General features: G+C 54.2%; 1 protein-coding gene across 1 annotated transcript in view; it reads left to right on the top strand.

Annotated features, from left to right (window-relative positions):
- The first annotated feature begins 819 nt into the window (after nucleotides 1-819).
- Nucleotides 820-25,852, top strand: part of VIPR2 (vasoactive intestinal peptide receptor 2) — a 68,151-nt gene continuing 43,118 nt past the window's right edge. Inside the window, exons 1-3 of the mRNA XM_060021212.1 lie at nucleotides 820-977; nucleotides 3,351-3,450; nucleotides 24,118-24,225. Coding sequence (XP_059877195.1) covers nucleotides 927-977; nucleotides 3,351-3,450; nucleotides 24,118-24,225 — 259 coding nt within the window. The 5' untranslated portion in view covers nucleotides 820-926. The remainder of the gene's footprint in view (nucleotides 978-3,350; nucleotides 3,451-24,117; nucleotides 24,226-25,852) is intronic.

Raw genomic sequence — 25,852 nt, 5'->3', positions numbered from 1 at the left:
CAAATGACAAAGCCAGTGAGGTAAAACTTTAATAGCTGAATCTAAATAAAGGGTGAAAAGATGTCCTTTGTCCTAGTCTTACTTTTCTGTTAGTTTTAAATTATTTTCAAATAAAAAGTTAAAACCACAACAAAATTTCCTGTTTTATTTTTCATTTCCAGCGCTTCTCCTTGTGCTGGATAACTACTGGCTTTTACGCCACACTATCCTTCCGGAGGTTCCGAGGCAGGTGTGGGATGAGGCCGGGTCCAAGGCCCCTGCAGCCAGCGCCACCCATGGCCCACCTCTGCAGCAGGGGGAGACACGGGCAGGACTGAAGACCAGCCACCGCGCCAAGTCTGCCCCCACCAAAATGCACTCCACGCGTCTTTTTCTAGGTTTTCGGTTGCCCCAACCAACTCCAGTGGCTTCCAAGGCAGCCCACATGCTCTTCCTGCCACCTTCTTGGGGGTCTTTGGGTTGTTTAACAAGGACACAAGTAAGGGCCGGTCTCTGACCCCAAAGTGGGTCCCTCCCGAGTCGCTCTCCCGTCCACCTCTTCCTCCGAGTTGTGCTGGCCCAGCACGCCCACCTGTGCGCACCCCTCACCCGCTGCTGAACTGTCGGGGGGAGCGAGCCCAGCACGGGGCTTACAAGGGAGGGGCCAGGGGCGCGGGGAGGGGGATACCGACGGAGGGGGCGGTAAGGGAGCGGGGCGGGACGTGGGGCGGATACCCGGCGCCGGGACGGAAGGGAGCTCGGGGGCGGGGGGCGCGGGGAGCGCGGGGCGGGGACGGGGTACCGCGGGGGCGGAGCGGCAGCCTCGGGGCACAACCCGGGCAGGGGACTTGTCGGCAGCCGCCGGGCGCCGCGCAAGGACCTCGGGAGGCGGGAGCCGCGTCGCTGCGCACGGGCTGCCCGGCCCAGGTCCGTGCCGCGGAGCCGGGATGAGGGCGCCCGCGCTGCTGCTGACCTGCTGCGGCTGGCTGCTCGCCCCAGTGAGTGCGACCCCAGCCCCCGCCCGCCCTGCCCTGCGCGCCGCCCTCCCCGGAGGGAGCGCCCCCGCGCCCGGCTGCGCTGCGCTCCCGAGTCCGGCCGCGGGCTGGGCTGGGGGCGCGGGGAGCGGGGCTGGTCTCGGGGTCCCCACCCGCCCGCCGGGCTCGCGGGAGGGAGCAGGGCCGCCGGGGACGCTCTGGACCCTCCCCGCCGAGCGCGAAGAAGCGAGCTCCCCGGCCGGCCGGGTTGGAGACGGGCTGGGAGGATGCGTTTGCTCTGTCCCCTCCACCGTCCCGGGTTCGCTGGGAATAAGATCCAGTTTCTTGCTCGACGCCCTTCCCAGCGGAGCGGGTCCGGCCGCGTCCTCCCGGAGGCTGTGGCCGGCGAGGACGGTTCGCGGGCCCAGGGACGCCCGAGTCGGGTGGTGGGTAGGGCTTGGTCACCTCCGCAGGCCTCACGTTTCCGAGGGAGATTGCAGTTAGCTTTGTCTTTAACTACTTCCCCTTCCGTCTCCTAGTACTGTTGCTGCTTTTTGTTTTGCTTCAGTGTGTGTCAGGGAGACGCTACAGATGTAGCTACAGAAAGTTGATTTTTTTAATCATTATTTAAGAGCACCGGAAGAAACGATATGCTGAATAGAAATTTGTTAAATGAGTGTATTTGTAGATTATTTAATTCTCAGCAATTCTTCCTTTTATTTGAAGACCCTTGGAAAAAAACCACAAAAACTGTGAACCCTATTTCTTGCTTCCCTCTCTGACAGACTGGAGTCAGTGTTGGCGTGTGTACACGTTCGCATTTTCTATCGCGGCCAGATCACTGTCTGTATTGACTCATATCCCCCTTAAGGTTGTGGAGCCAAGGATGGAGCTATTTAGAGAAAGTTGTCATTGCTGAGGATATTTTGGGTTCCAGGAGGGCATGAACCTAGCCCACCCCTCAGGGTTGCCAAACTCCCTTGTCTAGTGTGAAGGCAGACCAAGTCTTTCCTCCCTCAGAGGGATGCTGTGAGGATAAGAACCTCCCTACTAATTTTAGTGCTTTGAAAGAGCTAGTTAAAAGTACCAGGAATTATTACGGTTAATGCTGCTTTAACGTCTAGGATGTCCCCAAATAAGTCATTGCTGTGCATATTCCAAGAATGTCAGATATCATGGTGTCTTTTAATACCTTAACAGAAATCCATTTTTCTTTTTAAGGCAAAATAATTTCCCTAAATCTGAAATTTAAGCTGTTGACTTGTTCAGGTATGAAAAATACAGCCTGAAACCAGGAGTTTGTACAGTGGTGGCTGCCCAGTGATGAGCCGGGGTGGGGGGGGCGGTGAGGGGGACCCAAGCTTCAGGTCTTTTTAAAAATGAGGGTAAATGTGGCAAAAGTATTCAGCATTAAGTTTCTTCTCAATTTTGTTAGGAAATGTTATTCCTGGTTAGAATTCTGTTGACTTATTTCAATAGTAGGATAATTAAACATAGATGGCCATAATATACGCAAGAGTATGGTTTTCTTTAGTAAAAAGTTTGTTCTTACATGAGAGCAGGGGGGCACAGCTCCAGCCTACAGCGTATTTGTGGGCAGTGGGAGGTGGCCAAAAAAAAAAAAGAGAAAGTTGGACCTTTGTGGAAATAGAGACCAGAGAATGTTGTCTTCCAAGACTGAAACAGTATGTGGCTTTGTCTTTTGCGCACGTTGATGGACAATGTTGTTCACCGTTTGTGTCACATCTTTAGTTCCCGTGATGGAGCCTGACGGGAAGTCCCCCACGTCTTGCTCAGTGGAAACCTCAGTGCTGTGACTCTCACCCAGGCCTCTCCCTACTCACCCCTTATCTTTTTGAAAAGCTCCTTCACACCAAATTCTAAAGTTCAGTTTTGAATGTGACCTGCAGCCTCTAAAAATAAAGCTATCCTATTAGGGCTTTCCAGAGCCTGGCCTTAGATGAAGCACGCTGGCGTCTGGGGTTGTGTGCAGTCATTGAGAATGGGCTTAGGAGTAAACATGTATTTACTTTGATTAAATCAAGGGCTATGAAGTGGAGGACTCGAATATTGAAAGATTATTGGATTAAAGAGCTCTATTGCCACCAAATTAGTACTAACAACATAAAATGTATTACGTTAGTAAGTTTGTTTTCCTGCCCAGAAAAAAAATTCTATCAGGTTTTATATTTGTTTACTAATTCCTTTACAAAGTAAATAGTGAAGCTTTTTTCCAATAACCGTGCCAAAATATGAGCGTGATTGCTTTTAAATGAGTGTTAGTTTGGAAGCAGTTTAGAACTGTGAAGTTTTGAGGGCTTTTATGTAGAAATTTTACTTGACTTCCCCATTATAGTGGAATTTTCAGTTATTTCTGTTTCTTTTAACCTTGAGCAGGTGAACAGCATTCACCCGGAATGCCGGTTTCATCTGGAAATACAGGAGGAAGAAACAAGATGTGCAGAGATTCTAAGGGCCCAAACAGAAACATTCAAAGGTAAGGCAGGTCCCTGGCGAGTGGACTGTGCCCGGATGGTGTGCACGAGCTGACGTGCAAGTCGCTTGCACCTCACTCGGAGAACTGGCGTTTAAGGTCACCTGTGTGTTTTAAAAAAAGTCTGCTTCCACTGTCGTTTAATGAACTGCTGGCAAAACTCATAGCATTGTGAGTAGTGGGCAGCGGGGTGTGTTTGGGGCGGGGGGATCATTCACACAAACCTTTTAAAAGAAAGCCTCACCCTTAACAGTGATAGTTTCCGTGGTCTGAGATAGTAGCAGCAGTTACTGAAGTAATTTAATGGGCGTTGTTACACTTTGCAAAAGCAACTCCATCTTCCATGGAATGAGTATTCATGCGATTTCTTGCATTTAAAATTCTTAAGTTACATCACAGATGATTTTGATCCAGTTAAGAATGGTGGGAATTTATCAGAAATCAAACAGGAAAATGAGACTTTTGCTTTCCTGAAGGACAGACCGGTTATGAGTACAGTGAGCTTGCTGACTTTACTTCTCTACGTCCCAGAAGCAATGCCAGGACAACGTGCACTCACCCTGGGCACCATCTCGTATCTGTAAACTTTGAAGGCTCTGGGATAACATCCAGATCATAAACAATAGCAAAAACCTCTTGTCCTTCCGTTTTCTTTTTCTCTGTTCTGTGTCATCATTTGTTCTCCTCAAAAAAAAAAAATTAAAATCAAAGTACAGCCATGTGTTCAAAGTCTGGTGTCCTGCGGAGGCCTCAGGTGGGAGTCACAGACATGGGCGTGTTCAGACCTGTGCTGCCCAGTAGAAGCAGGGTGCAAGCCTCACGGGTGATCTTGAACTTTCTAGTAGCCACGTTAAAATAAGTGAAAAGAAACGTGATTTTAATTTTTAAAATATATTTTATTTATCCAAATATATCTGAATCATGATCATTTTAACTTGTAATCAATATAAAACATTGATGAGAAATTTAACTTTTTTTTTTTTTTTTTTTTTTTTTTGCGGTACGCGGGCCTCTCACTGTTGTGGCCTCTCCCGTTGCGGAGCACAGGCTCCGGACGCGCAGGCCCAGCGGCCATGGCTCACGGGCCCAGCTGCCCCACGGCATGTGGGATCTTCCCGGACCGGGGCACGAACCCGTGTCCCCTGCCTCGGCAGGCGGACTCTCAACCACTGCGCCACCAGGGAAGCCCAAATTTTACTTTTTTGTACATTAAATCTTGGAAACTCAGTGTACATTTTGCACTCACAGTGCATCACAATTCGGACCACACATTTCAGGTATTCATAGGTGGCCAGCAGCTCTGGTGTGCCCCTTCCTGTGCCCCTGGAGCCTCCACTCCCTCGGCTGAAAAATGAAGACTCTGGCTGTAGGGTTCCTTCCAGCCTTCAAGACCTGTGATTCTGCAGTGTACACGAGATCCCGAGAGCCATGTGTTCCAAAAGGTCTGCTCGAACTCTGTCCAGAGGAAGGCAAGCAAGGTGGCTCAAACGTGGCCTGAGGATCTATGCTGTGCAAAGCCACGTGTGACCACTAGCCAGCTACTAGGATCCATGAGGCCAGGTCTTGCCAACCAGGGTCTCAGGACAAGACAGTTGTCATGGCCACTGAGGTCTGTTCCCTCAGAGAAATTTAAGAGACTTAGGGGAGCTAAATGCCGAGAGGAGACAGGCTGAAACCCTTGGGAGCACCTAGTCGGTGGCAGGGACCAGGTCCAGTGAGCACAGCACACTGTCCACGAGGCCTCCTGAATGGGGGTGGGGCACTGTCTGCCACATCCGCAGTGGGTGACCCTTGGCCTCTGTTGGGAGACTTCCGAGGGAGGGGCCTCTGCCCCCTCACGCCATTATCGGGCAGTCTAGTTGTTGGGCTCTGAGGCTGCCCATAAGCGGCATCCGCGCACTGGCATGAATGGGGGGCAGCCGTGAACAGAACCCCTTCTTCACGTGGGGCATCTGCGGGCACTGAGCGGGCTCACAGCTCTGCTTCCTCTTCCCGGGGCTGAGTACCTCCAGTTCCTACAGCTGTCACCGGACACGCTGCCGGGCCCTCGGCCACAGGCTCCGGACACATGCAGACACTCTCGGAGCAGGAAGGGAGGAGAACTTTCCCACTGACATAATGGAAGGCATACTGAATTGTAGTCAGTTGATGACTGTTGATAAATCCTCTGCCCACAGCCCACCTGTCCCTCACGTTCACCTGGGAACTGCTCCCCTCCCCTCGCCCCTCTCATAACTGCTGTTTTGGGGGAAATCTCCCGAAGTACCATCTTAGTGTTTCTTTCTTGTCACTCTTCACTTCCCATACTCACCAAGAACATTTTGTTAACACGACAAAACTGGCAGAGCACGCGGCAGGGAACACGTAACTTTTAAGGAATGGAGTTTGGCTGTGACTTTCCCTTGGAGGAGACGCCCTCACGCTGGGTCAGGGTTGACCGGGCATCGGGTGCAGCACCTGCACGTTTGTGTCCACAACTCACCTTGACAGACGTGGCACCTGGGGGAACAGGGCGAGTCCAAGGAGGCTAGTTCTGTCCATTGTGCAGTAGGGTGTGTGGTCCTTGATCAGGTTTCTTTAATAAAAAGACTCTTCACCTCTGGTTGGCTCCGGTAGATGGAGTGTGGCCTTAATTAGCTCAAAACAGTGTCCTTTTAGTTCTGCTCCTTCCAAGGGCTCGGGTCTGTCCCTGTTCCCTGGCCAGCAGTGCCCGAGTGTGAGCCGTGGCGTGTGGCCGGGCAGGGTGGCGTTTGGCCGCGGGGATGTGGGGAATGTCCCTCACCACCTACTTCTTGCTCTGGAGAAATGCAAGCGCCGAATTGCCCAGCTTCCTATTTTCACAGCACGTCAGAAATGCAAACTCTAGGTAAAATGCTCCAGTTCTTAAAGTTTGCAATGAGTACTTTTTAAAAAGTTCTTCAGGAGCAGGCAGACCTCCTGTGTGGTTGCTGCCTGAGCTGCCAGGTTGCTCTCTGCGTGGCAGCTGGGCCAGGCGGGCCCCAGTTGGGGAGCCCCTCGTGGTGCAAAGATGGGCCGGGACGTTTAAAACACTCAACAGGGCTCCCTCGCAGGCTCTGCTGCCTGGTTCAGCGTTCCTCAGGGTGACCTGTGTGTGACCCACACAGACGTGCTGGACAGTGGACGGCACAGCCTGTGAAGATCTTGGCATCAGCTTGAGCAGAAAGAACGTCTTAGGTAAAGGCCATAAAACATCTCCCCTGTTTGGAGCCATAGGGAAAGGTGTCATTCACTCTTTGCAATGACAAGTATCAGTCCTTGGACATTTTCTTATATTGAAGGCTCTTATTTTAATAATAGCTCGACAGCAAAAATACCTGCCCCTGAGCCCTTTCACCTTTGACCCGTGGCAAGAGCTTGCGGATGGCAGCTGCCCTCGGGAAGGAGGTGACGCCACGGTAGCCGGCCTGGTGCCCTCGGCTTTCTGTAGAAAGGCAACTCGTGTTCTAAATTCCCGTTTTTCTTGTTGCTCTTTGAGATCTGCATGGCTCGAATACCAAGGATATAAATAGTACTGAGTTACCAGAACGAAGGTACTATAGATGAAGCGAGCTGGGAGCTGAGTGAAGGCCTTGCAGCTGGATGGGGTGCGGGCGATTCCAGGGCCAACAGTGTGCACCTGCTTCACGAAATTGAAAGTGAGATGAGATATTGAGGGTCTGTAGGAGCTACAAGCGATGGGTGTGAAAGAGCACCAAAGACGCAAGAAAATGAGTTTTCAGTTCTACTGAGATAATTTGTATAAGTCTAACAAGGAATTCTTTTTATTACATGTTGAATCCAAATTCAAACAAACCAACACATAAATCTAGACAAAACCAATTTTAATTCTAAACCCCTTTAAGGGATTCACTTTGTAAAAAAGGAAAGCTTAGGAGGTATTTAGAGCTTTGTGAGCTAATACTGATTCATAGCTAAGACTAACTTAATCCTGCCAATGAGGCAGTCAGGCCACGGATGCCTGAGAATATAGCTCAAGGCAGCTCTGTCCCCGCACGGGGGGTGCTGACCGTGGTGGTAAGCAGTGACTCAGCTCTCCAGCTCTGCCCGGTGTTCCTGCCTGTGCGTGGGTCACATGGGAACTTCCCTGTGACTTCACATCATTTTTGCCCAGATCGGGGCGGGGAGGGGGGGCGGTGGTGGTGGTGGTGGAATGTGACCTATATTTCGGAAGGACAAGGAGGTACCCATGTTTCTTGACAGCTCCACAGTCTGGGCAAGGTCCTGAAGGACCCACGGTCCTGGGCCGTGGCTGAGGTGGGTATGACAGTGAACATTAACTCAAGACCGGGGCCCCGGGGAGGTGCTAGACGAAAGAACTTAGTTTTCTCTGACGTTTCTCAAACAAAGAATACTGGACTAACTTTGATCCACTTGTCAAGGAGCTGTGGCGGGCATGGATACTGCCCCCTTCAGGCTAACAAGTCACCCTGCCACGGTTTCCCGGATGCCCGCAGAAGGCACGGGCGCTGTCAGACAGCATCATCAGAGGGAACCTGCTCCTGGCAGCGCGGGCAGTGTGGGCGCCACGCTCCCACTCCTGTGGGTTCCCTTTTCCCCAGGCCCTTCAGGACCTGTGTGGAGAGGCCCACGGTGCGCTTTTGTCCTGGCTGAGGAGCCTGAACTTGGGAGACCCCAGTGTCACAAGGAGGCTGCTGGTGTCCTGCCCAAACTCCGCTCCAGAGAAAGATGCATTCTTGGTTATTGAGGTCAGCCTGAGGGCCGCACTCTCTGTCTGCCAAGGCTGTTGCTCTACAGACGTCCTCAAAAAGAGTCCGGAGCAAAGCTGCCAGTGCCTTTTCCCAAGACACGCCCATGCAGTGGGCGTGCTCCAGCTCCAGCTCCAGCTCCAGCTCCCAGCTCCAGGAGGGCGACTCTCAGGAGGCGTGGACGTCCTGCTTCTCTTCTCCAGGGCGTGCTGTGGCCTCTGGGCCATAACTCCCCACTCTGTGCTGTCGGTCCCTCTACGACGTTGTCCACTGTCCTTGCAGCCACAAGATCCTGCACAGCACTTGGCATTTAAAAAGGTGTCAAATAAGCTTTTGCTGAACAAATTAATGAAAAACTTCATATTAAAAATTGTGATATATGCACATAGAAAAAATGCCATACATACACAGCATGTGTGTCCCTCCCTCTTAGAATTCACGTGTGCACAGTGTACGTGCATCCCTCCCCATTTCACTGTGCAGATGGAAGCCAGCTCTGGTCTGTACTTTGTTTTTCTTTTTTTTTTTTTTAACTTTAGCAATGTATTTGGCAACCGTTCTGAATTGGTTTATACTTTCCTTTTAAGAGCTATGTAGTATTCTAACAGATTTCCTTAGTCTGTCCCAGGCTCCTGGACTTTTAGGTAGCTTACAAGCAATACTCTAGTGACTGCATTTCTTCATGACAGTAAAATATTTCACCAGCAATTGAGGGTTGACTTCAAGCCACTATGCATGAAATCAGAACGTCCTTCTCATATGACTAAATAACATCATTTTAAGAAACTTGCTTATTTCTGTGATGGTTGTGTCACACAGAATATAATTAATTACATCCCACTTTTCATCTCGTCTTTCCTTCCTGCATCTCTTTGTCACAGAGGAAACTAGGCAGCTTCATGAGCGTGTTCTCTTCAGAAAGTCCCGTGGCGGAGTGACCCTTGTCTGCAACTCTTCTCTGACCCCCCGCCCCGGCCCTGCACCGAGGCAGCGCTGCCTCTGGCCCAAGGGCAGGTGGTGGTTGCCCCTCTCCCTGACGAGCGTCTGTTCCTGGTCCTTAGCTGACCTGCGAGTGGGACTTGTGAGCAGACTTCCCTCCATCTTACCTCCTTACATCCATGTGGGTCAGAGGGCGCCTGCTGCCTTTCTGAGGTCAGCGTGATGTGAGGCCCATCATTCCCTTTCAGTTTTCTCTCTGATGTAGTACGTTCTTGTTCTCGTCCAAATAGCTCTTTGAGCTGATAAGGCAAACAGCCTGATCTGTTTTTTTCCTTAGGGTGGGTCTTTTTGTATGCAATTTCTTCTAACTTCTAAACTCAATAAGGTCAGCTACCAGCCTTGGATATTTAAATAATAATTACGTATTGGTTTGATTTTCTGAAAGTAATGGCTTTAACTTTACTTTTTATGGGAAACAAATCTCGCTGAAAAAAAGTCTACTCTGAGTTAAACTTTTATGCTTAAACTCATGAAAGGCATCATGTGTGAGAAGTCAATTACTAGCAGGTAGAGCATCAGCACACCTGGAAGCCACAGGTGAGGAGGCTGTAACCCGTGCTCTGCTGGGTCACAGGAAGGAGCTTTGTGCCACTCGGCATTGCTGCTGTTGGGGACCAAGCTACTTCTCCCGCGCATCTTTCTAAGGTGCTGGTGACCCCAAGACACAGCTCAGCCAGCTGCTCGCAGCCGCCTCCCCCGCGAGCACCTCTCCGCCTTCCATGCCCCCACTTAGTGTCACGCAGGCCGCGTCCTGAAAAGGTCCCGTCACTCTTCCCGCCGGTGGGGCTGGTTCTGAGGCTGCGGCCCCCCCTCCAGAGGAGCCTGCAGTGCAGGTTCAGGCTGTTGAGTGGTTTCCTGCGGTCCACCGTCTCGCATCCTGTGATGTGAAAGCGCAGGGTCCCTTTCTGGGGTGGGAGAGCCTGCAGGAGGCTCCTCGGCACACTGCACTTCAGTCACAAGCGGCCAGTGAAGCCGCTGTCCCTGCTGCAGCCCCCGCCGTCTGGCGCTGGCTCATGGGCGCATGGCCGGTGCTGCCACGATGGAGGCAGAGTTACACGTGTCAGCCACGCGCCCCCCCCAGGTTCCCGGGGCTTCAGTTGTGCATGTTTTGGTCGCTTGGGCCGGTCGCAGCCCTTCCCGGGCACCCATTCACTAGCGAGTTTTTGTAGAGTTTTCTGGGTCAAGCATCCATTCCAGTGGTTGTCTCTGAGCCCTCGTAGCTGGGCCTGTTCTTGGGGGGTCGCCTTGGATCATGGAGTGGACTGTCATTGCTGGAGCCTTGGCTGGCTCTGTCGTTCACTGATTTTTCCAGCATGTTCTTATTGAGCAGACACCAGGCTAGAAGGGTGATGAGAAATTGGGCAGGACACGTCATCCCCTCTGGGAACTCCAAATCAGGCCCCCGATGGCAACGCACAGGGCAGGGAGCAGGGATAACGGGGCTTCGAGTCAAAGGACTGAAGGGTTTCTGGGGGGAAATCGGAGAATCTGAACATGGAATAACGTCAGTCTACTCTGAACGAGAAACTGACAGTGACAGAAAAATGGCTAAGGGCTTATTTTATCTTTACTCGGAGATTACGGCAGAAAAAAGGTGAGTGGGGAAACTACCAAGAAGAATGGAAGCTTTTTGACCATAAGCTAATTGGTGATCGGTACTTTGGTAATTGACTATATAAACTTGCTGTGTGTTCGGGGACGGTGGTCTCGGCTTCCATGGTGCCCTGTGCTCGGCCCTGGAGCAGCCCTGTCCCACCTGCAGCTGATCACCACCACCCAGCCCCAGCCGCCTCCTTGGCCTCTGCACTGGGTGTGGCCCTCCTCATGATGATGAGCGCACCCCCTTGTACTCCAGGGTAGGGGCCCATCTTGGTTCCTCAGCCTCTTGGCACCAAGGCATCTGCCAGGGACCCTCCTGTCCGGCGTCTGTTGACCCAGGAGCAGACATACGGACCTTCCCAGTGCCCAGGACGGAGGGAAGGCTCCGAGTGTCCACTCTCAGGACAAGGACGGGAGATGTCCGCAGAGCAGGCGTTGGGGGGTCCCAATCTTGATGCTGGAAGGTGGTCGTCAGCCCATCAAGGTGAGGAAATGGGAGTGGACTTTCCAGTCTCTCATCCAAGCTGGTGGCAGAGCCCAGCTCCCTGGACCCTAAGTCAAGCACTCTTTTCACAAAGCCATACTTGGCATCTTAGAAAGAGAGCCATGCTTTAGATGAAGGTCTTCCTCTCCAAAGCCTGCTTCAAAGGTGAGGGGCCTCCTCTGAACTGCCATGGCTACAGGGAGATTGGCCTCATGTCCATCTAATTGTCTGCACCTTCCACTGAAGCTTCCCCTTGGGGTGAGGATCCCCACCAGTTCACTCACTTTGTGACAACAGCCCCTTCTCTCCTCCGGCCCACGGCGAGGGCTTTGGGGCAGCACGTTCATTTGGTGAGTCCTCCTTGACTTCCTGGCCATCAGCTTCCTCATGACACGCCTGGTTCTCTGTGTATCAACAGGAACCATCAGAGGCAGCCGGGGTTCAGCCGCAGGCGGAGGCCCTGCAGTGCAGGACGTTGAATCAGGGCCCAGAGCGCCCCAGATGTCTGCACCTTAAACATCGCCCGGGCTGTGACCTGCCCTGGGTAGGGCTCCCGCAGCTCAAGAACTGACACTCTCAAGGCACCTCTCATCCACCCCAGGGAAGGGTTACTACTGCTTTGCGAGCAGTCTCTGACTTCTTACAGCTACTTCCTTCTCTGCAAGGGAAGGACTGAGGCCTGTGTGAGGGGACACTGAGGGTGAGGCCAGGCCTCCTGGCTGCCCACTGGGCCCCGGCGACGAGGACAGCACGTGCCTCCTGTGTCCCCCCGGCAAGCGCTGTCGCTCTGCTCCCGTGTGGCCCCGTGCAAGGCACCCGAGCTCACCAAGTTCGGGGGTGGGGGGTGGGGAGCGTTTGCTCCTGGGGCTTGTTGCAGAGCTCGGAGCTGGTGGGCTGGCCGCGCGGGCAGGTAGGAGAGGTGTGTGTCGGCACCCAGAGCAGCCGGATCCAGCCGTCGGGAGGGCTGGGGGCGCACACAGGGGATGCGTGGGTGAAGGAAGGAGCACAGCGTTGACCCGCAGCCTGGAGCTGGCCCCAGGGGAATTCTGAAAAGCGCGCTGTCTGCCATGAGCTGTTTCGGGACGGTTCACGGAGCAGACACTTCTGAGAGGAGCTGGGGGGGGCCTCGCAGGCGGGTCACGTTTCAGGTGGAGGTGACGCAGGCATGCTCCACGGCAGAGGACGGGAGGCTGGCGGAGCAGAGGCCAGGCCGCAGGGAGAGGGTGGCTGAGAAGGTGCCGCGGCCACATGGTGGTGGGGGCAGCTGCCCCAGGAGCGCAGGAGAAAGGAAAGCACACAGGAGGAGCTGGGGCCCGGGGAGGGCGCCTTCGGGGCTGTGGTGAGCAGCGGCTGCTTCTGGGGAGCCTAAGCAGAGGCAGAAGGAAGGGCTGGGAGGGAGGCTGGAGCCTGCTCACCAGTGGGACCATCTGGGGCAGCAGGTCCTGGAGGCAGGGGGAGTGGCCAAGGGCAGACCTGAGGGGCTCGGCCCAGAAGGAGGGGGAGAGAGGGGACTGAGCGCCCGGCACAGCTCCCGGGGTGGACGGGGCTGGAGGGGCCAGCAGGATGGGACCCAGGGCACTGAGCTGTGGACGTGCCGGGGGCCCCTGGCCCCCAGCCCTCGCACACAGCCTGGGAGGATGGTCCCGCACGAGGCCGGTCTCGGCCAGGAGCTGTAGACGCCACAGCCAGGCGTCCTGCCCTGGGGGGCACGCGCAGCTGTGCGGCTGCTGTACTGTATGAGGACGATCTGTCTTGGCGCTGGTAGATGGATGTCCCGGCTCGATCCCAAGACATCGCCCAAGTCCTGCTCATAAATCCACGCAAGATTACCCTGGGAATAACATGGCAGGACTCCCCACGCATCCAGTCCCAGCCTGTCAGCTGAGTCCAGACGTCCCCTCGCGGATGCCGCTCGGCTCTGCTAGCCTGGGAGCTCATGTGACACCACCAGCAATGCCCCAGGTGGTCACAGACATTGGAGGGAAGGTTGTTGAGAACGTGTACAAAAGACACCAGCAGACATCTCGACGGTGAAAGGCACAGCATCTGCACAAATTTACCTCCCCAGCAGTTTTCCTAAACTGACCCTGTAGCAGGACCTCACCGGGACTCCCGAGGGCCCCCGTTGTACGGATGTCGGAAGAGAGGCGTGAAGGTGCTGGGCCCGTCTCGGAGGGATCTGCAGTCAGTCCTCGGGCAGCCGTGCTGGCCGGGACGCCGACCGCAGGCACTAGGTTCACCCAGTTTGGAGGACATTTTGATGTTTGGGGTTTACTGGATTCAGCGTATTCTTTAGACAGGTTCAAACTGGATCTCCGGATGTTCCTTTGAAAAACTCTTTTGTTCAGTTAACAGCTTTGGTTAGTTCTGGGTTTTGAGTCTTGGTTTAACGTTAGTTCAAGTCCCAAAATACGACTCCAACTAATGGAATCCGTCTGAACTGAAGTTAAACTTCGCTACTTCCACATTCAAAGCTCCAAAGTGATTTGATCGAGGTGCCGTCCGGTGGCACTGCCCCCCCAGATGGTCTTTCCCAGGCCTTGGTTCATAGGTCGCCTCTAGCCCACCAAGGGTGGGATCATTGTAGCACCCTAGTTAGGATATTGGGGTGTCCAGGAGTTGTCTGAAGAATGAGTTCCCGGTAAAATACTCCTCGCAGCCCTCTAAGGCACTTGGAGTCGGAGCTCTGTCGTGGCGCCTGGGTTTGCCCCTGTGTAAAATCCAGGCTCTCATGCAGGGGGCCTAGGGAGCAGCATGGCCCTGGGCCTCGGTCCACACCCGAAGGCTTGACCTGCTGTGTGGACTCAGTTACAAGCAGGGGGATGTTGAAGAGCCAGCCCGCCTTGGTGCCCTGGTCGGCTTGTGAACTTGCAGTGTTCCTGCTGCAGGAAGACCTGGTGAGGCCCTCCTGGCCCAGGGCCTCCATCAGGTACCTCGGGCAGCCTCAGACCAGTGGACGCTCGGGGAACATTTGTTGGAGAGACGAATGCTCGTCACTGCAAGTTTTAAGAGAGCATGGCTGCAGCTGGTCCAAACACTGTGCCGAGTCATGAGGAAAGGACAGTCTGCTGTTTGGAAGATGAATTGTTCCATCTCTGTCTGCACGGGCAGGGGTTTGTTATCAAACGCCCTGAGCTTGTTCTGTAAGTTGCTTTTGAGTCCTGATTGCAGCAGCTCCCCTCCCAGCATGTGGCCGGATTTCACCTGCACTGACTGTCTCTGAGAAGCGCGCAGCCCAGACATAGGCTGTGATTAGTTCTGGTGGGTTGTCACTCGGGGCGTTTCCCCTCAAAAGGCTCCTTTCCACTCTCTTCTGCCACTAGCAAGTACTGTCATCATGCCTGACTGCAGCATTACTAGAAAGGCCTTTGGCTCGGTACCCAGCATGGATGTAGCTCTCCTTATCTCACCACATGTATTTTAGGAATAAATGATGTAGATATGCATCCTTAGAGCAACAGAAAGAGAGACTCCTCCATTTGGTAGAGTTTGATCATCACTGTTAGTGGAGAGATTAGCTGGACTCTGTAGGACGCAGAGAAACAGGATATTTGTAATTGGACCCCTGAACAGGAAGCATCAAAGGTGCCCAAAGAGCAAATCCAAAGCTGAGAGCGGGGCTGATGGGGATGTGGACCAGTGTTGCAGAGCTTCCAGGTCCAGGGCAGGGTTCGCAGCGATCGCGTCACCATCCGCAGGGCTGGGGGTCTGGACCCGCTCAGCATCATGTCTGCTTCCGCGGTGAGCGCTGAGACGCCAGGATGCAGCAGGTGGAACAGCGGGGCTCCCTGTGCCGCCGCTGCGGGGATAACGTCCACATCTCGACCCTGCCAACCCTGAGGTCAGGAAACAGACCCCCTTCTTGTGCTGTATGGCCAGCTCAGACCACTGGGGAACAGGGACTTGAGTGTCCAGGAATGGGAGTATTTGGAGGGGTGGTCTCAGCAGAAAGTCAAAGCAAGGTGATGGTGAGGATATGGCGAGATTTCTGCCGGTCGTGACTGCAGCTGCCCTTTGAAGGATCCAAACGCAGGACCAGGGCTGAGAGTAGAAGTTGCACAGAGCCCCATTTTGGCCGTGGGGCATAGGACAAATTTGACAGTGACCGGAGGCCCCAAGGGGATGGCTGCTCGTGGCCGCGCTGCTCTCGCGGCCCTGGGAGAAGTGAGAGGGTCGGGGCCGCCCCGGGCCACCTCTGTGGCCTTTTGAATTCCTCTCTTTAGAACGGTTAAAGCAGAGTTTTAGCGCTCAGAGGATCCATGGAAATCTCCTGGATCAGCACGGTCCCCTCACGGGAGGAGAGGCAGGCGGCTGCCTGAATGTCAGCATTCTGGTGCCCGTTATGGCCCTCAACATCCCATTATGCTGTTTGGTCACCGCTTGAAAGTGACTCCAGGATCTTGAAAATGAAATTCTTCTTTCCCTTTGCAGTTGGCAGGTGGTCTGTGGGGCTGCTGGGCTTTCCCAGGCTTTCCCACCTCCTGGCTTTCGTGCCCTGTGGACGATTCACGCTCGGTCAGCCGGTATTTAAGGTCCAAAATGTCAGCTTTTAAAATTCTAACCATTCTTTACATGTATTAATTAGCGTTCTCTTGAAAGAAGAGCTGTTCCTCATCATTTGGGGAAGAACTACAGTCCCTTCTGAAAGAGTGGGGGAAAAGTCCAAGCACCTCGGGGGCATCTATTAAGTACTTAATAACTAGAATTCTGATCAGACAATTATTTCATCACTGCTATTCACAGCACAAGTAAAGTGGGTGTTGGAACATGTAGCCATTAAAAAAGATGGCACACATCACAAATGACATGAAAAATACGACATGTATATTGTTAAGTGAGAAAGCAAGGAATACTCCAGCATATAGGATATCCTGTGTTTGTGAGAAGAACGTACGTGACATCTCGGTGTATGTGGTGTATGGGCAGGTGTATAGGATGTCATCGGGCCCTGTAGGGGCAGGAGCCAGACGCCCATGAGGGGCCAGGAGGAGGCCGCTAGGAGGGGGTGTTTCCCCAACACTCTCAGCATGGAAGGCAAAGGGGGCGGGGGCAGGACTGTTTGGGGAGAGGGTTTCTTTGGGGAGACTCCTTGGAATGCTCTGTGATGTCTGCTCTCCTGTGGAGGGGAGGGAGGTCCCCCACCGGTGAAAGGACTTTCATGTTGCTGGGGGACACAGGGATGAGAGGTGGCTGGCAGCCGTCTTGGTGCAGCTGGGCAGAGAGGTCCACTGGGTCTCTAGTTGTCCTCTACTCAGGAGGACAGCCACCAGGGCAAGGGCCAAGAGGGGTCAGGGGCCACAGCTGGGGGGAGGCGGCCCCTGGTCCATGGGAGAGGAGGTGCTGGCTTCCACCACGAGCACCTGTGCCAAGACCCCTGAGTGCCTCCAAGCCCCCTGGAGCCCCGAAAACCACCACCAGCAGATCCGAACCCCAGTCTGCCCTCCACTCCCACTAGCCTGAAATAAGTCAGGTGGAGAAGGCATGTTAACTAAGCAGACCAGGCTGTGCCTTAGACCAGAGTGATCAGAAACACGAGGGGCCTAACCTGAGTTTCCTGCAGGACAGAGACTGTGCCCTGAGCCAGTGGGAAGGGCCCAGCTCCACCTGCAGCACAGACGTCTCTCCAGGTAGTCCATAAACATGAGCGGGTTCACCGCCGCTGCAGGCTGCGCACGGGCTCGCAGCACGGGCCACACCTCCTCGTGCCTGGACTGACGTGCTGTGTGATTGCACGGTCCAGGGCGTGTGCTGCTTTCGTAATTTAAGATCGCACGCCTGGAAGAGTCTGTCGAATTTTAAGGGTGTCTCAGTGAGGGGTTCGTATTGTTCCCTTGGGTACTGAGAAGTTCTTAGTGGACAGAGGCTGGTGTAACAGGATGTGGCGAAGGCTCTGATGTGCATGTAATGGGTCTCAAGACCTTGGGGGGTCATTGAGCCTCTTTAGGTGTGGACCCCCGCTGTGAAGCAGCGTGTTCGCCGAGAGCCAAAAGGTCCTTCCCAACTCTGAAGTTCTGCGGTCCTTTAATTTTTTTTAATTTTTTTTATTTTATTTTTTATTTTTGGCTGCGTTGGGTCTTTGTTGCTGTGCACGGGCTTTCTCTAGTTGCGGTGAGTGGGGGCTACCCTTCGTTGCGGTGCGCAGGCTCTAGGCGCGCAGTCTCAGTAGTTGTGGCGCACGGGCTTAGTTGCTCCCCGGCATGTGGGATCTTCCCAGATGAGGGCTCGAACCCACGTCCCCTGCACTGGCAGGCGGATTCTTAACCACTGAGCTGCCAGGGAAGCCCCTCTGTGGTCTTTTGAATGACCCCCCAGCTTGCCCTCTGCCCCGAAGTCCTTGTTCACCAGGCAGAGCCCCAGCACTCACTTAAGGGGCTCACGAGGAGGATGACAGATGGAGTGAGGAAACGTGACATTGCTTCTTAAACTGCTTTCTTCCTGTTCAGAGATGCCCAGCAGTTAGTGTGGCCTGAATCAGCGCAGACGGAAGCACAGGAAACAAGAGCAGCCCTGACAACAGCCCCTGCCCCCGAGGCACCGCCCAGCCGGCGCGTGGCCTCTGCGTCCTCGGCCCAGCAGTGCACCCTCGGACCCCACAGCAGGGAGAACAGCCCTCACCAGGGGCTCCAGGGTCAGGGGCCCCTTGGGGCCACACTCCACCCAGGAGGTGCAGGTGGGTCGGCGACGTTCCATGCTGCCCACCCCCAGGCCGGGCTCAGTGCTGCCAGGGACGGCCAAGGGCGAAAGCGGCCTGGCTGGGCTGGGCCCCCGCTGTGTGTCTGTGCCCCACCCAGCCCGACCCACAGCACAGTGGCGCCGTGGGCAGGGCTGGGGAGCCTCCGGCAGCTCAGCCAAGCTCTGTTCAATGCCTCGTTTACTCGTCTGTGCGATGAGACTTGGGGACACCCCGGGCCTGTGAGTTTGGGGGATGAAATGAGCTCATGAGGGCGGGACCCGGCCCCGCTGCTGCTGTCACTGCCCGTCCCGAGAGCAGTGCTTTCCTCAGTGGGCTCGCGGGATGCACTGGTCATCAGCACTGCCTTCTGGGTCTGTGGAGGTGCTGGGGGCCGTCGGGTGGAGCGTCCAGGGACGCCTGGCCCTTCGGCGGCGGCGTGAGCCTGGGAGTCACCCCGCCGGCCAGACAGGCCTCCCTGTGCCAAGCAGGCCCCTGAGGAGCCGCCCGGTTGGCTCACCAGCACTCACCCGCCCTGCACGGGAGGAAGCCAGGCTTAGCGAGGTTGGGGCTGTGGCCTGGCGAGCTGTGGGCTCCGAGCCCGCCCTCCTTCCCGTGCCAGGTAGGGCGTGGCTGCCATGAGCCCCTGAGCGGTTCAGCACCACCGCAGGGACGGGGGTCAGCCTGGGTCTCTGGCGCAATGGCCTGGGGTGGGGCACGGGAACTTTCTAACAAGTCTCCAGGGGCTGCTGCTCTGGGGCCCCGTCAGCACCCACACTCGTAATCCTTGAGGTCCCGTCCAGCGCCTGCACCCCAGGACTGTGGGTCTCAGCCCTGGGTACACGCTGGAACCTCCAAGAATCTTAAAAACTGAGAAGTGCTGTCCGGGGGAATCAAACCAGAACCCCGGGTGTGGATACTAACAGCGGGCCCCGGGGGCGTGTAGGAAGGACCCGGGCACACCCTCCACTGCCGCTTGGCTGCCCCATCACCAGCCTGGGCTGAGGGGCACTGACCTGCCCTCTGACGGGGTCGTCCACGGGGCACACGAGGTGCTGCCTGTCAGGTGAGCCTTGGAGACCGCGTCGTTCTGGCCACGGCAGATTCTATACAAGGAGTGACCGGGGAGCAAGAAGCGCCGTTTCTCTGCTTTCTCTCGAGCAAAGGTTAAAATGACAAAAAGCAAATGAAAGTCTCCGTAATGAAGGGACTTGGCCTGGAGGGTGTGCTCATCACGGCGGGGGGGGGCCAGTCGAGCTGAGCTGACCCCAAGCTGAGGCCTCTGCGTGGCTCTTCCTGCCGTCGAGCAGCAGCCACTCTTCAGTGTCCCTCGCCGTCTCCCCTTGTGTCGTCTTCACACTGACACCCGCGCTCGGCCGCCTGCCCACCGGGGTCGGAGCCAGGAGACAGGAGAGGAGGTGATGGGCCCTTCTTCCCATCTCGCTGCGCCTGTTCTCACCTGTTCACCGACACAGGCGTGGCTGATGCACAGAAGCGCCTGGAAACAAGTAAACGGTGTCCAGTGCTGTGTCCACCACAACCAGGCAGTTGAAAGTCCTCTGACGGGACTGGACTGGGCTTCCCTGGGGCTCCGGCTTCATCACCAGGGGCAGAGGAAGTGGGATTGGGAGACCCCCACCCCAGGAGCTGCGGCTTGATGGGTGTTTACCCGCCCGGTGATGAGGTCCCACCAGCCCATCCCAGAGGAGGATGGGTAGACCGGGTCAGCACCTGCTGTCTGCGGGCTGGGGATCCAGTGACCAGCACGGCTCTGGCCTCGGAGCCCAAGAGCACTTCCTGGGCTTCCCTGCAGCTTCTGATTCTGGAAGAAGCTTTGCCACTTATGACTTCAAATTTAAACTAAACTTTTGAATGGAAGGTGTTATTGGTAATGTTAGCTGTCGCCTGGCCTCACACGTTAGTGCCAGAAACAGTTTTCTTTCTCCTTTTCCTTTGCCCACGCCTGCTCCTGTGGCACCTCCCCTGCGCTCCGTCTTGAGCAAGGTGACCCAGGGGACGAGGCCTCCCGCCACTGGATGCCCAGGTGCTGGTCCGCCCACCCTCTCCTCACAGGCCGGGCCGCAGGAGCGGAGACCTCTCCCTGGAGCTCCTGGTCGCGGTGGGAAGCACCTCCATCACACTGTGGCCACCGTCGAGAGTCAAGCCTGCCTGGGTACCTCCGCTGTCCCACTGCTGTGCTGTCTCTCTCTGTGCGTCGGTGCTGGTAGGGGACTGGATTTCTCTCTTGGTAAAAATGTGGACAGATCGGAGCACAGCCACTGCTGGGGATGCCCCAGGAGCCTCACCCAGAGAGGGCGGGAGACCACGTCAGTCGTGGTCACAGCCTCGCCTGAGACATTAGCCCTGCATTCGCTGGACGAGTGCTCAGAGCCGTCTTAGTCTGCTTGCGCACCTGGACTCGGTTCATGCCTCTGGCTCTGTGTCCAGGGCTTTCATCATAAAGCACCTTCCCAGGAGGAACTTAGGAAGCCACCCCCGCCGGTTTACGCTGGGCTCCTGTGCGCTCGTTCCTGCGAAGCCTGGCGGTTGGTTCACGGAGGCACCTCGCTCAGGCCCTGGTCGGGGCTCCTCCGCCACCTCCTCTCTGCAGCTTCTGGGACACTTTGTCAAGTGTACAACGTGTCAGTGCCTCCCGAGTCTGTTACTCACCCAGGTGCTAAATTAAACAGTATGGAAGCTGAGGAGTACAAAAAAAAGCACTTGTTTCTGGGAAAATCAATTTGTGTGCTTTGGAAAAACTGAAAAATTGAGTTGCTAAGCAGCCGTAGGGTTGGAGGTGAGCATGACGGCTAGGATTGAGTCTGGAAACCTAGCTTTGCGGGAGCCTCAGCCAGCCCACCTTCAGTACTCTGAAGTTGGAAATCACCGAGGACAGGTCAGAGTATGATTTACACAGGAAAAGCAAAGAGGAGCCCAGTCAATAAGCCCACACGCAAAGGACAGGCTTTGGCTGTGTGTTCTGTGTTGAAGTGATAGAAACACACTTTGTGTTTCAATCAATGGAAGATACTTAAGGTATTGAGCACCTACCGTGCTTTTCAGTTCCCCAAGCCACTGACCCCCACTTTGGATAAGAGACCTCCTCCTCCTTGTTTTGGGTTTTGAAAGACAGGGAAGATTTGTGTGATAAGTGATAAATAAATTTTTACCAAAAAATTCTCATTCTTGTTTATAATTTATTCATAAAATATTTCAGGTAATTTATACGGCCATTTTTAGCTGAAAAACCATGACCTGACGAAAGTTGCATCTGTTTGGGCTAATTTACCCCCAGCAATAGTTTATGTACAGTAATGATGGGTTTGTTATTTTCTCTCTTTGCTTTGTTTCTTGATAGTTTGTAAGAGTGGCTTTTTAGTTTTATTTTTTGCTCGTTTTAGCTACAGCTCGAGGGTGACGCTGTCCTGGGATGATGGAAATGTGTGTCTGAGCTGTGAGACGAGAGCCACCAGCCACATGTGGCTACTGAGCATTAGAAGCGCGGCCACTGCAGCTGAGGAGCTGAATTTTCCATTGCATTTAATTTCAGTCGATTTAGGCTTAAACGGCCACATGTGGTAACCATGTTGCAAAGTGCAGTTCTAGGGTTTTTTCTCTTCTTTATTTTAGCGAATCTGTTCAGTTCATTTTATCTGTTGTTTTAGCTAAAGCGCTAATGTATCGTTGAAGCATGATGGTGACAGCAAGTGCCCAGTAGGGTCCTGGTTTGGGTCGTACACTGTGCTTAACCGTTTCTAATAATAGCTACTTCTTTTAACAAATGGTCTTTGCTACGTTAAGGCAGTCTCAGTATTTCGTTATTCTATTTAGAGCTTTTAAAAATTAGCAATGGCTGCTGAATTTCGTCAAGTAGCTTTTCAGTCTATTGATGTGAACAAAATTTTCCTCTTTTCAGACTGAGCCTTGATTTTATTATCACCACCTCAAATATCTAGGTTGCTACGATAGTGGAACAAAAATAAATTCTCACGCAGACCCTGCTTGCCTCACCCACGCCACTTTTTCTCATGCAGTCTGGACTATTCAGCACTTTTCAAACAAGCCTCCTCTCCCCAGTCTGTCCTGGGTCCAGCTGAACTCTGCTGGGAGTCGCCCCTGCCTGGCAGCTCTCTCCCCTTTCTCCAAGCTGCGCCCCCACCCCCGCCCCGCCCGCCGAGTCCCTTCACGGTTGTGGTTTACGTTATTATGACCACAGTTGACCCTGTAACAGTCCCAGGCTCCTTTCCGGTGTAGCTCTATGTTATTCCTGGAACTATAAGTTAGTTTTCCACCTCTCTATCAATAATTAGCATCAAACTTTGTACCAGAACAATGTCAAGACACTCTCGCGCTGATCTAGTACACAGGGTGGTCACCAAGTGCTGTTCTCGGAGCCACTCCTGTGCCCTCCGTCCCGTGCCAGGCGGCCTGGTTGGTCCGGGGCTCCCTGGTGCTCCTCCAACAGAGCTTCCAGAAACACCCAGCAGGGCAGGAAAGTCTGGAGTTCTCAGAGTTCAGAATTCAAACTCGATGTGATTCTCCCAAACGTAGGCCCCCTGTGCCCTTTAAGGGCACCCCCATTGCTCACCTCCTGCGGGCTGGGCTGCCGCCCCCTTTGCTGCACCTGAATCTTTAACACACATACATGCTGTCTGTCTTCAGTTTTATGACATCTCTAGGAACTGCCATTTCAAATTTCTCAACTGCCATTTTCATGAGACTTGGGAAATGGAGCGAGAAGCTCGTATGTCCCCAGTTGTCTGTCTCTTGCCCTCATCGCGTAGGCACATCCCTCCTTACCACCCTGCTCATCCGTACACTCCCAGGTCTGCAGGCTGCACTGCCCACCGGCCGGAGGTGTATTTCTAGTGATGTCTTTGTCCTTGATGATGTGTCCTAAGTAGTTTTTCAAAAAGCAATGTTTTCTTTAAATATGTAAGAATGTTAATATAGTATGAATTTATGTACTCAATCTTCGGTAGGTAATTCAGTTTTTAGGATGAATGTATTTTCATTTTATTTTAAAAACCTTTAGAAAGTATTTTCATGGTTTCTTTGTTTGTGTTTTTAGCCGCACCGCGCGGCATGCAGTATCTTAGTTCCCCAACCAGGAAACGAACCCAATCCCCCTGCAGTGGAAGTGTGGAGTCTTAACCACTGGACCACCAGGGAAGTCCCTATTTTCATCTTTTTTTTTGCAAAACTTGGTTTGTAGCCAACTTTTCATTACCTCTGTTCTTAGAAGTAAAACATTCCCGTGGTCAAACCAAAACTGCATAACTCCATTGATGTGTTCGCGCAGTTATCGTACAGGAGTGGGTGGCGTGTCAGAGAGCAGACTGTTGTTTCTTTCAACAGCTAGCACCCTGCTCCTCCAATACTGAAGTTTAAATGAAGTATAAAAGTTTAGAGGCCACAAAATGCAGTAGAAACACCTTGGACTTGTGATAAAAATTTCCTGGGTTCAAACGTGGATTCACTTACTGTCTGTTTAATGTTGAGAGGCCCCTGGACCATTCAAACCTCAGTGCTCTTTGTCAGTGAGATGATTAATACAGTGTTGGTATGAATTACTGTCGTGGGGTGGTTATTAAACCAAATAAGAGATCTGAAAAGTGTTTTAAGCTATAACATAATGCAAATTAAGTTTTGATAACTCCACGAGGGTAGCCTAAGATTTCACCGCTAATATGTCGTCTTGACTGCTGAAATCAACTAAATCTTTTCAAATATTTAAATTTGCAAATTGTCCTTGAAGTCAGAATCCATAAACGCACGAGTATATGTGCATCTAGGGGACTCTAACCTCCAAGACTTACACAATACTCAGTGTTGCCCATTTTATCACATGGGGGGTGGGCGGGAAGCACTTCAGCAGGAAAAAGTAATGATTCTACTACAATTCGAAAGTGTGCAGTGCATGCTGGGTTCCTCAGAAACATTCTACCGCAGATCTGCTTATTCCTCCAAAGCTGATTGCAATGAACCCATGCCAAGTATATTCTCAATAATATCGCGGTGCGAGTTTCACAGAAAAATAATTTGCAAGATAATTACCTAATTAACAGGCTTTCTATTTGAAAAGTTTCTGAGCAGATCCGATCCCACCACCCTGGGCACCCCACACGTGGCCTGAGGGTGCTGCCCTTGTGCTGGGCAGAGGGCCCTGCTCACCCCCGTCTCCCCTCCAGCCTGCAGCGGCGTCTGGGACAACATCACGTGCTGGCTCCCCGCGGATGTCGGCGAGACTGTCACGGTGCCCTGTCCAAAACTGTTCAGCAACTTTTATAGCAAACCAGGTACTGTCGTCTGTGTTGTTTCTGAGTTGTGCCGGGGGTGGGGGGGGGTGCATACGAGGGGCCGGCTTCTCCATGGAGGCACAAGAAGCAGGGCGTCAGTTTCTTTGGCCCAGTGAGTCAGGGAGCAGCTGTGCTGAGCTGGCCTTAGAGACTGGGAGCACAGAAGGCTTCCTGCCAGGTCGTCCACCCTACAGCACACACGGTGGGGCGGACAGGAGACCCTGGGCAGGAGCCAGACACACAGGTGCCCAGCGCAGACGAGGGGCCGCGGCACCAGGCAGGGAGAGAATAGAAACACCTGCCGCACTTGGGCACCCGTAACCCCCAGAGAGCGTCCTCCAGGGTGTCCCTTCTCAGCCGGGAACGCACTTTCTGCTTCACGGGAATCCTCTCCTTTCCTGGACCGACTCTCTGGGTTCTCAGCCCCACCCTTGACCCAGCCCCCTGTCACCTGAACACCTGCAGTCGCGGAGCTTCCAGCCTCAGAAGGTGCTGACCGAGATGGGCCGCCCCCTCCTTCCGGGGCTTGCTCTGCACACAGGCCCAGGAAACCCAGATGTTCGAGAAATAGACCCGTTTTTTATAAAAAGTCGTAAGTGGGAAATTGGGGGGTGTCTCTACACATCAGTGCGTGTTGTCATGGCAACCAGCACGTTGCTCTGCTGTCCCCATGCGGGTGAGCCCTGGGGCCCACGTGAGGTCCCCCTGAGCCGGGCTAGGAAAGGGGATGTGAACAGGCGGGTGGGAGACTCTACTTCTGTGGGAGGGGAGAGCTGGGGGACTGGGCACAGTTCCGAGAGCAGGTCTTGGCAAGGGACAGTATCAAACCATCAGGTGACGGAGGGCCAGGTTCCAGGACTCGGAGGTTTATTCTGACGAACTGGAACCTTAGGGCATCATGGATGCCGTTAAGTATTAGTGTTCTCTCAGCTGGGGAGAAGGCGCCTATGCTCTGCGTCCAACAACGACACAGCCAGGAGCCCGTGCCCTCGGCCAGGCAGCCCAGTTCTGAGTTCTGCTCCCCGTCTTCTCCAGAAGCCACCTGGCCAGTCCCCAGAGGGCTGCGAGGGCCCTGGCCCGCCCCTGACTCAGAGCCTGAAACGGCCCGCAATGGGAGCACATCCGGTGGACCGGCCGCAACCTGGAGCCTGCCCATCACTCCCGCCTCGGCCCAAGCCAGGACCCTCCTGACAGGGTCTGAGCCCAGGTGGCCGTGCTCAGGACCAGACGTGTGACTGTGGCCTTTTCAGGACAGTCACACTCAAGCATGCACTTAAGGACTGAGGACAGGAGTGTGCAATCAGCTTTAGGGAGCTGGGGCGGGGCTGTGCTGAGGCCCCTACACTGCAGCTAAATTGGGGCCACGGTGGGGAGAGGCATGGAGATGGCGGGGTCCTCACAACAGCTGACCAGACTTCTGAGTCCTAAGCTGTGCCCCACTTTTGTTCTCAGGTCCCTCTCTCACCTCCCCTCACCTCTCCCTGAGCTTCCCCTCACTTCCCTGCCCTCACCCCCCGCCCCCTCTCCCTCACCTCCCACACCCTTCTCCCTGAGCTCCCTGGCCCCGCTCTCACCCCTTTGTCCATCTCTCTCCCCCGATGCCTCTCTCACATCCGTGACCCGTCCC

The sequence above is a fragment of the Delphinus delphis genome, chromosome 9, assembly GCF_949987515.2.
Source record: "Delphinus delphis chromosome 9, mDelDel1.2, whole genome shotgun sequence".
NCBI classification, from domain to species: Eukaryota; Metazoa; Chordata; class Mammalia; order Artiodactyla; family Delphinidae; genus Delphinus; species Delphinus delphis.
Note: the sequence above shows the minus strand (reverse complement) of the source record. Positions and strands in the feature narration are given on the sequence as shown.